The sequence below is a fragment of the Engystomops pustulosus genome, chromosome 2 (genome assembly GCF_040894005.1).
Source record: "Engystomops pustulosus chromosome 2, aEngPut4.maternal, whole genome shotgun sequence".
Taxonomy (NCBI): domain Eukaryota; kingdom Metazoa; phylum Chordata; class Amphibia; order Anura; family Leptodactylidae; genus Engystomops; species Engystomops pustulosus.
This window is the reverse complement of record NC_092412.1, coordinates 146,526,414-146,543,770: the sequence shown is the minus strand read 5'-3', so window position 1 is coordinate 146,543,770 and position 17,357 is coordinate 146,526,414. Positions and strand designations below refer to the sequence as shown.

General features: G+C 36.5%; 1 protein-coding gene across 1 annotated transcript in view; it reads right to left on the bottom strand.

Annotated features, from left to right (window-relative positions):
- Positions 1-5,299: 5,299 nt before the first annotated feature.
- GRIK3 (glutamate ionotropic receptor kainate type subunit 3) overlaps positions 5,300-17,357 on the bottom strand; it is a 337,694-nt gene continuing 325,636 nt past the window's right edge. The window contains exons 15-16 of the mRNA XM_072136786.1: positions 14,726-14,976; positions 5,300-10,166 (exon numbers count right to left, since the gene is read on the bottom strand). Coding sequence (XP_071992887.1) covers positions 9,972-10,166; positions 14,726-14,976 — 446 coding nt within the window. The 3' untranslated portion in view covers positions 5,300-9,971. The remainder of the gene's footprint in view (positions 10,167-14,725; positions 14,977-17,357) is intronic.

Here is a 17,357-nt window from a genome sequence, read left to right as displayed (position 1 = left end):
ACCTCCTACATAATACACGTTGAATTAACATTGAATGTGACATTTGTCAAGGATTGTTAAATCCAGCTCTCTGTTGAGTATATACAACACAGCTTCTTATAGTACCTTTATATCTATGAAGGGAGAGTGAGGACAGGGATTAAGAAATTACAGACTAAAACTATGTAAACTGGAACTTGAGGAAACCGAAATGCCTGTAGCATGACATAATAATTCATTGTTTAGTGAAAGTTATTTTCTTAAGTTATAGAATGTTGGGATTCCTTGAAGAAAAGGGAACACTAGTATGAGGAAAGCCTTCGGATGTATAATTGTATCTGTATGTCAAATGTACTGTATAATAATTTAAATACTGGTAAAATAAAACCATAATAGACTATAAGGGGGATGTATCATATGATCACATGATTCAAACCCCTAGCCCTAGCACATGCTAGGTTCTTTCAGGAAGTTCTAGCTTTAACTTAGGTCTTGTTTGGTGTAAAACCTTGCTATAGCCTGTGCCAGAACCTGGTGGAGGTTAAAGCTAGTGCACAGGCTCGGGGTGTCCCCACCCCACGTCAGACCACTGCATGGCCTTACACTGCCCCCTCACCATCCAACTATTGAAGAGGGCGGAGTAGTCACAATTCCCAGCTCTGCCTCAGGAACTAAATCATGGTTTTTACACCAGTATTCAGGCACACAGGCCGTGATAAATCCCCACTAAGTTCACTCTTTCTAATTGTCTCATTTAACAATAATTTCCAACAATGTTATGTACATTTCTCTGTCAATCATACCCAGCAAATTCTGTGCCTAATAGGACTATTACAAAAAGTAATAGGGTTTCTACATTGCAATATAGAAACAATGCATTTTGACCTTAGATTTATTAATTCGCAATAATCTAAAACAAATTTTAACACTACTAGACACATCTTTATCTATTTTTTTCTGATAAGCTGGTAGCTGTTGAAGGCACTTGTCGTCGTGCCATATCCTTGAAGATATGTTGTACCATAGCACATATGTGCTGTTTGGTCGCACTACAGATTATAAAATGTTTATGCGGTTTCTATTGTACTATAGTATTTTTTTACTTTCTTCTTGTACATTTTGAATTCAAAAAAAGTTAAAAAGGTCAACATTCAAAATACTGCTCAAATCAATAATAGCAGCAGTAAGATTAACATTCAAATCTATGTTGTCATCTATTGTTATCATCATCTAGTCAATTTATCCTCCTAAAATTAGTTGTTGTTTTTTAAGGTTATTGGAATAATATTCAAGAGAACATTCTTAAAATGTTATAAATGTGCTGAAAATGCTCACAACTGAAAATTATTGCATGTGTATACTATAGGCATTGTCCATAATTAGAAAAACATAGCTATTTTCTTCTAGAAATAGCATGATATTTGTCCGTAAATTATCTGTTGTTAAAGGTGAGTCCCTTTCACTTCAATAAAGACTGGCTGCAATACCAAAAAGTAGCCATGTTTTTTTTGCAACCACTTTAACTAATGTGCTATGATATTTGAAATAAGAACAAGAAAATTTTAATATTCACATAATAGTGAATAATTTTGGTACAATGTTTGAGATATTTGTATATTTTAGCTATGGTGCTTTGAGTTGCATTTGGTAAAAATCTATTGAAATGTGCATGAAAATGTAGAGAGATGAGAATGTGTAAATAGCACATGGATTATAATATAAGCTGGGCTTAGTCTGGTAATTGAAGCAGAAATCTGAGAATCAAGCTGCAGGCTAGGATCTCTGCCTCTCATTACATAGCTTTCCTTATACATGCATTCATATATCCATATATTCAAAATTTAATTCTTACCTATTCTGAGGGTATGTTTCCAAATTATTTCTCTACCCAAGTATATTTAAAGGTCAAATATAATTCTTGTCAGGGAGAAAGAAGAATCAATACTGTCCATTATAATGCAAGACATGTGAAACACATTAATTGCACATAAGTATATTCTGATTAATGCTACAATATTAGCATTTTAGCAATTACTATATTTATTATTTAGGGGTATGCAGAGGAGGTGCCTTGGACATTATGTTTTATAAACACTATTTAATCTTATAAGTGTTATAAACACCAATAATAGCATTTGGGCAAAATAAGTTACACTCATTTTAATTTGACATGGAACTGTATATATGTATATTTACATTGGGACTCAGCAGCTGCAAGTTATGTCTCTACTATCCTTTATCTTTGCCAAGAAAAGAGTATGGAAGGCTTCTAGCACATATAAATGCTTTTGTCTTCCACCAGGTGCATACTTTCTGAAACCAACCCCCCCCCCCACCACCAACCCTTCTGAATCAAAAGAAAAAAAAAAGCATTTCCCTGTTTACAACTCACCCTTTCACCAAAACAAAACTGTACATCAAAAACAAAACTTTTATTTCAGAGAGATACATTATTTTGTCATATACATAATGAATGTGAGATAGCATTTATAAAATGTTTCTAGTGAATATTTTGTTCATGTGCCATCACTGTTTTACTTTGCACCTACACATGTATTGAGCAATGTACACAACGGTGAGACACTATATAAAAAGGCGTGTGAAGTGTAGTGGTTGTCAATTTTGAGATTTGAAAACTGAAATCTGACTTTGTTGCTGTCAAAAAATAGCTTTTACTGTTTATGAAACATTTACAAAAGCAATATGAGTCATATATTGCATGGAAACATATGATATATTTCGTATTCTGCCTATTTTTTTAAAAAAAAGAGCGAGTGACCTGAACGTATGCAGCATTTTATACCGTTGTCTGATGCTAAAAGATAAATCTGACAAAGCTGTACACAATCCAGACTTCATTTACAGTACATCAGAAATGTTTGTCTTACTTATGATACATAATGTTAAACCCCCTTTCAGCTAAACTCCATTTCCTTGCATGGTGAGGCTTAGTAAGGGTAGCATGTTTAGCTTTAATCTGCCCCACTGTATAGATAATATCTATTTTTTATTGCAAAAAAAAAGAAAATTGCTGATAATAATAGTGAACTTTGTAATAAGCTTCATTACAAAAATGTGTCCATTTTTCTGCAACTTCTTTCTCCTGTAGTGAGTAGTTTAACACTTTTCTTACCTAGAGCATATTCCACTTTATATTTCAGCTCTGTACAAAGAAATACATCATTAGAAGCTGCCTTAAATACTGTATATGCTGACAGTGTGAGTGGGAAAGTTGATTTGATGAAAAACAGAACCAACTTTCTTTCAGAAAGTATATTTGAACATTTACTATAATAATCAGATCTATTTATGCTTCTATACTTTTTCTTGTGATTCTGTGATTTAATTTTATATATGTACTTCATTAGAAAATATGGGTTTATGGAGCAGCAGTCTAACACTTGTGTATCAGCATTGATGGACTACTCTCTCTTGTAATGTAGAGCAACAGTATCACAAATTAAACTTATTCTTAAGATGATTTAAAGGAGCATTTCAAATGCATGATGTCACATTGGAAAGAAGAGGAGAAATTTTTTAGAATTTTCATGAATTGAAGATTACATATATGTAAGTTCTTTGATTGTAACTTACATCATAACAGAAGTCTGAAAGAGCTTTACCGTATTTTCCGGGCCATTAGGCGCACCGGAATATAAGGCGCATCAGTCTGATGTGCCTTATATATGGAATTATTCCATATATAAGGCGCATCGGACTATAAGGCGCAGGGTGGCCGGGGGCGTGGCGGAGTTCCGGGGGCGTGGCAGAGCGGAGACGGAGCGACCGGAGAGGTGAGCGGGGAAGGGGGTCCTTTCAGGGGGGAGGATGGCAGCGGACCATACTTACATGGGTCCCCGCTACCGGAGACAGCAGATCTCCTGCGGGAACTGCAGACCGACGCGGCAGAAGTTGTTCGTGCCGCGTGGTCTGCAGTTCCCGCTGGAGATCTGCTGTCTCCGGTCTCCGGTAGCGGGGACCTATGTAAGTAGGGTCCGCTGCCCTGCGCCATACATAGGGCGCACCGGACTATAAGGCGCACTTTGGATTTCTAAGGAAATCCTAGGCTTTTATGTGCGCCTTATAGTCCGGAAAATACGGTAAGTAGGTTTTAGTATGATTTTTCCATAAACTGTCCCATACTTTGACACTTTATCAGGTATTCCAGTTCACATATTGTAGTAATTCTTACCCTATTTTAAGCCGTCGCTGCTTTCATATCGGCTAGAGGGAATTATAAAAATAAAGAAAATGGAAAAACTTTTGTATCAATAGAGAACACAGAAACTATAACAATGACCTTTCAGTAAAGAAATATATATATATATATATATATATATATATATATATATGGAGATCTCAAAGCTTCAGATCCCCACTACTAAATAATAACGTGGCCTCTCCAATACTATAATATTAGCGTCTTCTTAGATGGCCTCTTGTCATTTGGTTATCTCACTTGTGTCCAATGCACTGCTCTGGTGCATTCCCTAAATCAATAAACCTGCTATTAAACTCCAAAGCTTGATTTTGGAGACAATACATTAAAATCCACAGACTTTATAGCAGCAGTCATTGTGAAGGTAGACAACCAAAGTATCTTCACAAGTTTAATACCCTAAGATGGTAATAAAGCATCAGTGTGCAGCTCTTCTATGTGAAATTCAAAAACAATTCATACAACATTCTCTTAATACTGATAGAGTTTAGTTCAATTGTAGAACAGGGAGCCTTCAGCCATTGGCACTACATTGAATGGCTCGGAGGCCTCAACATTCATTGGCTCGGAGGTGCAATGACATCAGTACATCAGAAGCAATTTAAATGGGCTGTTAACATTAATCACATTACAGCAAATACATTAATATTGTTTGTGTAAGGAAAAGTTCCATTTTCAATTTTCCAGTATACTTATATCAATTCTTTATTGTTTTCAAGATCTCTACTTGCTCTCTTCTTGCCATCATTCAACAGAAAGCTTCATTGTTCATTTGTTGAAGATAAAAACACTGGGCCATGGTCATGTAATGTCACATAGGTGCATGGCTCCTTATATCACAGAAAGTATTCAGAGTTCTGTGTTATAATGAGCCATGAACCTCTCTGACATCGCATGACCATAAACCAGTGTTTCTCTGCAAGAAGTAAACAATAGAGTTTCCTATTGCATAAAAGCAAGCAGAGATTTAGGGGTATTCTGGGAATATGAACGTCTGATGCAAAATCCCTTGGTGCTATAAATAATGAATTTAACAAAACTCAATGTCATTAGTCACAAATTAGAGGTTAAATAGTTTGATATTATGATTCACACAATTTAGCCTCTCTAAAGTAGTCAGAGTTATCACCAAGTTGTCCGCTACTGGAAACTACAAGTCCCTTGATCCTTTAGTTCTCAGTAACTCCTCCTCCCTCTTATTTTCCGCCCTCAGTGATGCCGTAACAGACTGTCCTGCCATAGTAACTGCCATCAGCAAAACACCGGCCGACCAACTACAGGCAAACATAGTTAAGATCACAAGATCACATGACCTGCCCAGACAGGCGCAGGACATGTGATGTGGACATGTGACCAACAGCCATCTTCTGTCCTGTGTCTTCTCCACAAGGAGGAAATTAACTGACTGATTAAAGGGCCAGTAGCATTTTAATTCTTCATTACAATGTATGTCAACAGCATTTTTCTGCTAAAATTTAAAATAACAACTAATTACATATTAGCTCATATTTTAAGGACGCATTTGTATATGAATTATGCTAATTCCTGAAATACCCCTTTAAAGTGGACAACCCCTTTAAGATAGCTGGAAAAAGGTCAGGCATCAAGAGTGGGATATTTTAAATATGGGGGCATTATTAAGGGTTAGGGCACCACAAGAGATGGTGTATTATTAAATGTGGGGGACACAGTAAGGAAGAATTATGAAATGTGGTCTACAATGATGAGGTCATTACTAGTACTTCTTGTATAAATATTCTAATTCCTACTCTGATGTACATTATATGTTTGTAAGTCTGCTTTGAAATTTTAATAAGACTGAAGGTGAATAGGAATTTTTGGGGTACATTATCATGCATTGTAAATCAGATTTCTGGCATACAAGCCATGGAAAAGTCACAATTCCTGGTGCAATTCTGTGCCACCTTACTTTGCCACTTTCCAAATAAGTAGGCATGATGGGGTATGGAATATGGTGGCCAGAGTGGCGCATGATCTGCACATTCTTGATAAACTGCCCACTTTATGCCAATTTGAATATATATTTCTATAAATCAGAACCTTGTTGAACCAAAATGGTCTCATTGTTTGATCTTGTACCTTTTGGACAGACATCTGGAGGCTCCGCAATGTCTCTATGGTGGAATATGATCTGTTCTTGATGCTGATTACTTAAAACTCATTCAAATGCTTTCATTTTAAAAAAAGCCTCTTTCTCAAAAAGTGTCCTTCTTGCCCTTGGCAACCACAGTGCAACTTTCATTTTTACACTGAAAGCTAAACTGTGATTGGTTAATACAGGCAATAATGACAATTTCACTGCAGTTTTGATCAATTTGATGCATTTCAGATGCTAGTTAGAGGCAATCATGTTGAAAAAAGTTACAATCTGGAAAAAAAAACATGTCATTCAGAAATGGCCTACTATGTATTGTTTAAAATACTTTTGAGAAATATATTTTTAACAATTTTGGGGATATGCACTTTAATTGTTCACATTACCTATCTAATAAAAAATCCTTCAGGTTTTACACTGACGATGGCCTAAAGATAGTCACTTTTATTTTAATCTTATTTTATTTATAGGCAAGATTACAATAAATTACCTATATTCATAATAAGTGAGTGCTATTTTTTGCTCTCCCTCCCCGAACAATGAACTCTGCACAGGTCATAGTGCATGTCTATGGTATATGTCCAATAAAGCAGTTACCCAAGTAAAATGGTTCTCACCCCTTTTGTGAACATTGTCGGTTCTCCTAATGGGTAAATTTTTATTGGTTTAATTTAAATCAATATTAATTATTGTTATGGAATATAAAAGAAACATCTTCCATGTAGAGTTCTCTAATCTATAATATTAAGTGAATTCAATTATCCAGAAAGCTTTAACAATATGAATAACATTCGTTTGTTGAACCCTTTAAAGTAAACATCTATATAATATTTAAAGAGTAGCGACCAAATCTCTAATCATATTTTTTTGTGGGTCCTTTGTTGTTCCCCATAAAATTAGCAAACATATTCAGTATTGTTCATTCCAAATTTAGAGCAGAGCAATACACTGATTGGGTGATATCATAGGAAAAAGAGAAAGATATTGTCACTGGCCTAAAACCTAAGGCCAGCAGCATTGGCTGAAGCTTTAAGGTGCCATCAATGTGATGTCAAACCTACAGCCAGTCTTTTGCAATCAGAGCCCATCGGTGATGGAAAGACAGGAGTGGAGGGCATATATCATTTAAGGTTAAGAAATTCTTCATAACAGACATCTCCAGGTTTCAAGAAGATTACCAAATCACCAGGATGAGTAGATGATTTACAACTTTGTGGCCTTTGGACTCACACTATGTTCAGATATCAATCCGTAAGTGGTATTTCAGAAGGTGGCAATTCCAGAGGGCTGCCTATAACCAGAGGTAAATTTGGTCCTGAATAATATTCCTATTTTTTGGGGGAGAAAACGTGGATAAGTAGTCTTCATTACAAATATCCAACCATGTGTATATATATATATATATATATATATATATATATATATATATATATATATATATATATATATATATGTCTATTGTCGTAGAATTAAAAAAAAACACCTTTATGCCTCCTGGTCTTACTGCATTCCAGGTTACAGGGGTTGACTGCAAATAGAAAAATGTTATATTGCTGGTGGTGGTGGGGGAGTGGCTATAAAAACATCTGGTTTTCACTCTGTAGCAGAGGAATGGCTGGAGTTGGAATGGCACCACCAGTCTCTATATACAAAGAGTGAGCCAGCGGTGTTGGGCAGTGCCACAGCTGAACAGGACCACTGGAACAGGAACATTTAAGAGGTTTACTGTTTTATAGCCAGCCAGCAAGCCATATATAAGATTCCTGGACAACCCTTTAAGCTGAAGTTATTAATGACTAAAGCATCAAACTACATGAAAGACTTGTTCAAAATTGTTAACAATGAAGGCAGAAGTCTGTAAAATTAAAGCTCACATTTATCAAAACTAGTGCAGTCTGTACTATGTGCAATGTGCAGAGTGCGCCAGATTAATAAAAACTGGCGCACGGTCTTCATTTATCCGATGCCCCTCCACTGCTCTGGGAGTGTGCACCATTTTTTTTGTGCACTTTGTTCATGCTGCAGAATTATGGCGCAGACAAAATTGAATCGGGCGCAAACTCTGACTAAGCACTAACATACCCCTTTAGGTGCACATTATTACTGTCTTGTCAAGCACAGTGCAGCCGCGACACTAAACTGGCGCAAACACTTCATAAATACATGTGCAAGCAGTTTGCACGTTCTTTCTAGTGCAAAGTAAGACAAAAAACTGTTGCAGATGCTTTAATAAATGTGGGTCAATATGTCAGAGTTAATTTTTGAAACTTTTTTGAAAAGTTGCTTCCAATGTGTACTGGAACAATAAACATTAATTGTGAAAGTGCACATATATTTTGAATCTCTTGGTAATGTGTAAAAATATTTCTGTAGCTATAAAAAGGAGAGAAATTGCTTTGCACTTTGTCCCTCCATTATGTATGATTATAGGTCATAATTTTGACACTTAATCATCAGTCTTCTATAATTATGGAGCAAAACAGAATACAATGGAGTTAACAAAAGAGAAGAAAAACATGTATTTTTGTTTCATTACATTACTTTACACATTTGACATGGGTTTGGTGCAATATTAACAGCTCAGAAAAAAAGAAAATGAAAAGTTGCACCAAGATATTTATAATGTATTGCAACAGAGTGCATTAAACAGTATGTCTTTACCAATCAGAAGCATGAAGATGGCAATATGGGCACATAGTTATGACAGCGGGGTCACTACAATTTAATGTTTCTATACACAAATCCCAAAGTGTCATCCAGCACAGAGAACCATAGCCGCCTTCCATAACCATTCCTTTGTATATAGGTCAAAAATAGAGTTTCCCTTTTTCTTCTGGGTTTGATTGATAGATTTTGCTCAAGTGACACACACTGTGATTGGACTAGTGATAACGGATATAACCCTATCTTTGGTTATTTTCTTTTCTGGGTTGGCAATATGGTCCTGTGGGATATTTTGAGACTTGTGGTAGCTTCATAAAGAATCACTGCAATAAAGACGTATGGTTAAAATAAATTTATACAGAATGGCATTACTATGTGATATGTTTTTCCTTGCAAGTTGAAGGTTCATGCTAAGAGTTTTGTTGAACTGCAAAGGAAAGCACATAAGTAGTAGGGTGGAGTATAGTTCCCTTTCCTCAGCTTAGGTATGTTCTTCTAGATCGGCATTGGTTATGAAGTAGTAATCTTCATGTTTCAGCCGCGTTAAAGGACCCATTAGCTGTCTGATTCAGACATTACTTTAAGTCTGCGCCTTTTGCAAACTCCTCATAGGCACAGCATTGAGGTATGAGTTCCCACTGAGCAGTTTGGCAGACCATACATATGAAGCAAGTGTGCTGTGTACAACAAGACAAAACTGATCTTCCATCTTCTGAGTCAAAGCATCCCGCAAAGACAAAGTCATTTTCGTTTTTATTGCCATGCTCAATACTGCCACAAAGTCTTTGTGGCTTCTTCAGTGTCCACTGGGGGTGAAAGTAACTTGGCGATAAAATGCCTCTGTAAGTTTTGTTTGTAAACAAGAGACTTCTGGCTGTAGAGTATAATGATGTGTAATGCCCTTGGCTGTTTTCTAAGTCAGTATTGGTGAAGGGCACGAAAGTTATTGATCAAGGACTGATATCAAGAGTATTGTGCACACATTTCATTGTTCTATGGAAATACTGGGGTTAACCCAGTATTGCAGGTCATGTTATCCTTTCCGGGCAGTCTTCTGTCATTAAAAGTGTGCATGTTAATTACGGCGTCACTCTTGACCATGACAGGTGGCTGGGGTTTATGCTTGACACGCCGCTGGCAGGTAAGAGATAATCGGATCTCATCGGCCATTGTGCTGCAAAATGAACGCTGAAGAAGGAAAGGCAGAAGAATGAATGTCATGTCATTAGTTTCCATTATTAAGTTAATTGTTTAAATTGGCAATTCATATTTTTCAAGACAAGGGCGGTAAATATTGCTAATATATAAAAAATTTTTGAAAAAGACTAAATTATTTATAGGGGCGAAAACTACTAATAATATTTGTGAAAAAGAAGCATTGACACCAAACTAAATCTACAGTAACCATTCTTACCCCAAAAGAATTATGTTATATGTTTTCATAACATTGGATAAATGTATGAGTTAACTAAGTAAGTGCTGATTCTTAGTTCTTAAGATAATGCAGAAACATGCAAACAAGGGAGTGGTTCCAAATAAAAACTTTAAATATTTCCACGGGTAATTTTCTGGTCTGGCCATGCCTCCTTTTACTGAGGACACACCATTTTCTGGACGAGTCAGGAAACAGCCTACAAATGGTCTAAATCCTTTAGTAAATGGCACATTGCTTTACATGTGTAAATTCCTCCAGTTTTTTTGGCCAGATTAATATCTCCCCCAATGTGTCCTGTAGTGGTAAACAGTAAACTGAATAAGAATTACAACTTGAAGGTGCAGTCCAGAAATGATTAATAATGCAGCGTGTTTACCCCCAAAAGGACACATCTTGTGTGGGCATAGCAGTGTATCAAAGTGTACCACTACCTGCAATGTTTTCTATTTGGTCTACCTAGAAGATGTTTATGCCACAAGTAGAGGCCTGAGGAGGAAGCTTCACATGCAGTAATGCTGTGCCTCTTTGATGTATTATCATTGGCTGCCAACTAGTCTGGACCGCGGGTCACCCAACATATTAGGACAATTGGTTGCTACATGGCTGCTACAGACTTGATTTATAGACATGTGATGTTTCTGCTGTAATTTTTTTTCAAAAATGTGAAGGTTTGTTAGTTAATATTCACAAATATGATATAAAAAGATTGAAAATAAACTAAAAATATTTTATTTAATGCTGCTTTAATCTACAGACAGTGAGACTTGTGGAGATTTGTCATTGTTTTTTTTTTTCTTGACTTGAAATCAAATAAGTTGCCCAGTGAAATTCTTGAACACAGAAGGACTAAGCGACAGATTTATCAATCTGCCGGCTAGTGAAATGCCAGAATTAGGAATTGTGACATGTTAAAAAGTGGCATAAAATGTTGCAAAGTTATATCAGTCCCCCAAGTGTATTTGAAGCATGTGTGACTATTTATGGCAAACAGCCAGCAGTTCAGAAGAACACTATAGACTGATTTATTAAAGTGCCAAAGCCACTTTGATAAATCTGATTGGCAGAGGAGCTCCAAAGTCAAAAGACTATAGCACAGAGTCTGCCTAATGATACATGTACTATGTCACTGTTGTAAGGAGCCTTCAGGTTGTTTCACACATTATTCTTTTAATCTGAGGATACATAAAATGCTTTGCTAACATATGGGGGATGAATCGTTGCCATCAGATCTTTTTTTGTCTTTACAATATTGCTTTTGGCGATTTCTGGCACTTTAGACAAATATTTTACATCTTTCATGTGAATCCACACTTAAAGGAGTTTTCCCATGAAATAAAGTTCTCAAATTTTAATCTCATAGTGATGTTTTCACTATAAAGATCATTTTAACTTACTTTACAATTTTACTCAGTTTTATGGCTGTTTTAGCTCCTGTCACTCAGTGATGGTCACTGTAAGATTCCAGAGTGTGGACTGGGACTCTCTAAGCTGACACTTCATGATTCCTCTACTGCTGTGAGATGTTGTGCGCTGACAATGCACTTAGATTATCAGGGTCTAGGGTTAAGCTACACTTTTATTTAGAATCTGAACATTCTACTTGTATCTGACACATAGAAAGAGAGAGATGAGACAGATCAGAGATGAGAGAAGATGAGATCCAAGAGATGGATTTAAAACACAATGGGGGTCACTTATCTTTATTTTTATTACTTTTTTTTCAGTTTTTTAAAAACTTTTTTGGCACATTACAACTTTCAAGTTTTTTGGGTACTTTTTGAAATGTCCACGGACATTTGTTTATCATCAGTAAGACGCATTTATCTTTTATTCCAGAATGTTTCAAATGACATCTATCTTTTCAAATTGTCTAAAATTTGTGGCATTTTTTGTCACAAATAGCTCCGGAAGAAACCTTAACTACTTAAGGACGTAGACATTTTGTAGCTTAAGGCTCAGCCCCATTTTTTGTATTCTGATTTGCGTCGCTTTATATGGTTATAACTTTTGAACAGTGTTACTTATCAAAACGGTTCTGAGATTGTTTTTTCCTCACATGTTCATTTTCCTCACATGTACTTCATTTTATTGTTAAATTTTGGCTGATAAGTTTTGTGGTTTTTTTACAAAAAAAAGGAAAAAATGATGAATTTTTTGAAAAATTTGCCATATTCCAAATTCAAAATCATATCACTTTCAGGCAGATAGTTTTACCACCTAAATAAGCTGCTTAGTTTACTATATGTCTACTTTACATTTTCATAATTTTTAAAATGACCGGATAATTTATTTTGATGTCATGTGGCTTACAAATCGAATATCGATTTTCCATATTTTCAGAATTGACTATTTTGGGGATAAATACTGTTTTGAATAAAATTTTAAATATATGTTATACGTTCATTTATCCCTAAAATTTATACCTTTCCAAAAGATAAAGGGAAAACCCATCTTACAATTTGTTCTGCAATTCCTCCCGAGTACAGAGACCACCCACATGTGGCCGTTACTTGTTTTATGGGTGCACAGCGAGACACAGGATTTTCTCATTGGCCCCTTTTATAGGCTATAAAATTTTAGCTTTTCTGATGAGATGCTTTTTCCAGTGTTGCCATTTTGGGGCTGGTATCCCCTATTGTTGAAAATGTATTAACTTTTTTTTTTTTTTAGGGCAGGAGTATAAAAGCATCAATTCTGTACTGGATTTTTTACTTTTTTTATGTTCACTGTATAGCCTAATAATCATGTTGTCTTTATTCTATGGGTCAATACGATTACAGGGATATGATGCTTGAATATTTACACTGTGGAGTCGGCTACAAGTTACAGCCCGCACCCCTTGTATCCCGGTGCTGGCTTGGTTCCAATCTTGAACTGAGCCGGCATCAGCTCTGCATCCGATATATAGGACGCTGAGCATTAAGTCACTGTGCTCACCGTCCGATATATCGGACGCAGAGCGCTAAGTGGTTAAACAGGTTACTTAGAAAATGTAAATGAAGCGACTTAAGATATTTGTGCGACATTGATGAGACATTAGTAACTAATGTTGCAAAAATAGATCTGAAAAAAATACATTTAACAGAAGGAAAAAGTTTTATTGACAAGTTACTAAAGTAGCAGACAGGAAAAAAAACAGGAAAAAAGAAGCCAAAACAAACAGAGATAAGATGAATGACTGCCAATGACACTCTCAGCTCTGCAAACGTACCTATAACACACACAGAGTCAGCTCTGCTATATGTCTCCCTCCCCCTCCTCTGGATAAAGATCTTATCTGTCTGTAGCTTGTAGAGTAAGCCTCTGCACTCTGCTTGTCAGCAGGAAGTGCCAATATTGGAGCTGGTCTTTTCATACAAGGGGGAGGAGCAGGATGCAGAGAGCATTGCAGTGTGCAAAAAAGAGAAGCTATTCATGAGAAGAATTCAACCATAGGCAGAAGATTTACTGTCATATTCAGGGACAGCCATAATTGTAAGCACCAGGACTGATGTGTTATTTTTTTATCCTGAGTATATTTTTAGTATATTGTATTCATAGGAATACCCCTTTAAACAGATGAAGTTCCACTTTTCAAATAATAAAACATCTGGGTACAAAGTCACACAGAGACCTGGTGGCACCATGCTTTTTCCACTTTTTGGGGATTGTACTTTCCTGACCCCTGAAAGTCACTTTAGAGCTGGCAATGGTTCTGTGTGTGCCATTATTTCATGTATTGTGTGATATTTATTCATATTGTGAGTTGAAGGAACCTCAGAGATGCTTGCATGTGTTTCTATGCTTTTGCTAGGTGCTGTTACAAACTTCTTTGAAAAGCTTTGCAAGCAGTACAGACATGTCTGCTTCTTCCTTTCTCCTTATGTCTTCCTTTAATGATCTATGAGAGCAGATGACTGTAGTTGAGAGTTTTTGTGACTTCTTCTTTCAAGCTGTCTAAACCCCTATAATAATTTTGACATAAAAATGTCACAAAGGAGCTCCAAACAAAAAAACTTGATTAAGATATCTGATGAATAATAAATCTTTCCACAACTTTTGTTTGTTATATTTCCTCTTTTATTTGTTTTTGGTCCAGTGTCTTTTTTTCCATTCTGAAAGGTTTTTTTTAAGTATCTTACGAAAATGTAAATGAGAGTATTAAACCTTACAGTATACAATACAGCAAGAAAAAGCAGCAACACCTTAGCTAAATGGTTATTTTTTTGCATAAAATGGAAGACTATAAATAGGAAAAGAAATTGAATTTGAAAACTGGGATGAACTGGAAAAATAAGACATTATATAATCATCATAATAAAAATAAACTGACCTGCTCTCGTTCTGCTGTCTTCCTTAGTTTGTATATAAACTCCGCAACTGCTACCACCACAGAAAGAATCAGACCTCCTGCCAATACAATAAAGATGCCTCCCATATTTTGGATGCCCAACGCACTGGCTTCCCTATTTCTCTCCTCTGGGCAGCCTCCAGCTCTCCACCACCTCTCTTTCATTTTATGGATTTCATCAGCTTCCTGAAGCTGCAGAATAGCAATACTTATTCTGTCTCGATATGGAGAACCTTGGAAAAGATAAACATATGTATGTTTTATTATGTTAGAGGTATATTTATTCATTCTATATCAATTTTACCACAATTTAGCATTAGAGCCTCATGAACTTGAAAATCTGAAGTACTGTAACAAAAACACTCTGTCATGCCACAAATAATATCTTTTTATAGCACTGTATATGATTCAATGATTTGCAGAAAGAAATTGTTTAAAAAATTAAAAATAAACATTCTCTAAATAATTTTTTTTCCTAAATAATGAATCAGTGGTAGAAATTGAAATGCTCTGTGTGCCTACCTCTGTGTACTTCAATGTTAACGTGGATGTACACCTAATTAAAGTTATCCCCTACCAAAAGAATAAGGGAAAAGTACTAGCTCATTACTGGTTTGACCATTGGAGCTTCATCTGAATGGAAGAGCTGACACATCATCCTGTTCAAATATTGTATAGTATACAGTACTTGATAGGAATGTTCCATTTACTACAGTTTGTATATGTTACTCTTCTGAGAGTCGTACCTGAAATAAGAATTAGTTTTTTAGATTGGACATTATTCATAGACACATTGGTGGATATTTCTCATATGCTCGTGCGCCGGCGTATGATAGCCCCGCCGCTGTTTTTAGTAGCGCAATACATCAAGAGGTTAAAGCCTCTTGATGTAACCGGTGGGGTTCTATTTTGCATCTATAAACGCAGGCGGCGACTTGTCACATGTGAAAAGTTGCCAGCTTCAGTAAGTGTGCAGACGCGGGAAGAGTAATGGCCTGCCCCGGCCCACTCCCAGCCGCCCACGCCATCCAAACGACCGCATTCCCCCTTCACGTCCTTCCACACCCTACTGGCGTGAAGGTGGAGGATTGGTTGCTAAATAATCGCAAGTGCTAGTAAGTGGCGCAGAGACCCTGGTAAATAGGCCCCATTTAGAATAGAACATGTGCGCTGATACTCTATTCATCTATATTTGGCTGCCATAGAAAACCTAAGGATTGCTGTTCAATAGATTTGGATAAAACATCACCTTTCATGTGTCCGCACAACTCCAATCTGGATAAAATATTACCTTCATTCATGGTGTGACCTATACTAATCAGAAGCAATACTAGGTACAATATTACCCTGTGCTTCATCGCTAAATATTTATTATTGTCTTAACATAGATTTTGTTAGACATCTATTTAAAGCTAAGTTGCTTAACACCTTCCAGACCATGTTTCATTTATGACCTAGTACACTGGCATCATTCAGAAAACCAACCATAAAGTGAGATACAAAATGATTGTATAAAGTTGTGGTTGCAGAAAGTTAAGCACTGAAGTCAAGTTCTACCTATCAAAGAAAATCCCCTTTACTTGTCATCATACACCAGATTTCCGGAGAACTGGTTATTATGCTCAAGGGTGCAGGATGAACAATTACAGGAGAGGGAACATTTTGTGGTGGGAAGAACTTTACTTCAGTGCTAAACTCTCCTCCTCTATTACTTTATATAACTATTCTACATCTTACTTAAAAGTTGATTTTCTGGATCATGCTACCACACTGGACCATGAAATAAACTTGACCTGGAAGGATCTGGTAGTGGTTTATTAGGTCAATTTCTGCTGACAGTTTTCATTAACATTTTTAAAAATTTCTCGTCACACTATTACCAAGGAAATGTTGTATATAAAAAAAAAAATCCTGAAAGAAAATAAAATTAATGGGGCCTATTTACCAGGGTCTCTGCGCCACTTACTAGCACTTGCGATTATTTAGCAACCAATCCTCCACCTTCACGCCAGTAGGGTGTGGAAGGACGTGAAGGGGGAATGCGGTCGTTTGGATGGCGTGGGCGGCTGGGAGTGGGCCGGGGCAGGCCATTACTCTTCCCGCGTCTGCACACTTACTGAAGCTGGCAACTTTTCACATGTGACAAGTCGCCGCCTGCGTTTATAGATGCAAAATAGAACCCCACCGGTTACATCAAGAGGCTTTAACCTCTTGATGTATTGCGCTACTAAAAACAGCGGCGGGGCTATCATACGCCGGCGCACGAGCATATGAGAAATATCCACCAATGTGTCTATGAATAATGTCCAATCTAAAAAACTAATTCTTATTTCAGGTACGACTCTCAGAAGAGTAACATATACAAACTGTAGTAAATGGAACATTTCTATCAAGTACTGTATACTATACAATATTTGAACAGGATGATGTGTCAGTCTGCTCCAGTTGTATTTTCCCACTGCCTCTGACTGACACAGATCCTTATCAAGTTGAAGAATTTCTCAAGTGGGAAAATGATTTCTTCTTGGATGTTTACTTCAAGGAAGTAACCTTTTCTATTTTCTATAAATTAAACAAGAGGCGCACACCTCTTAAAACTACTTGTACAAACATG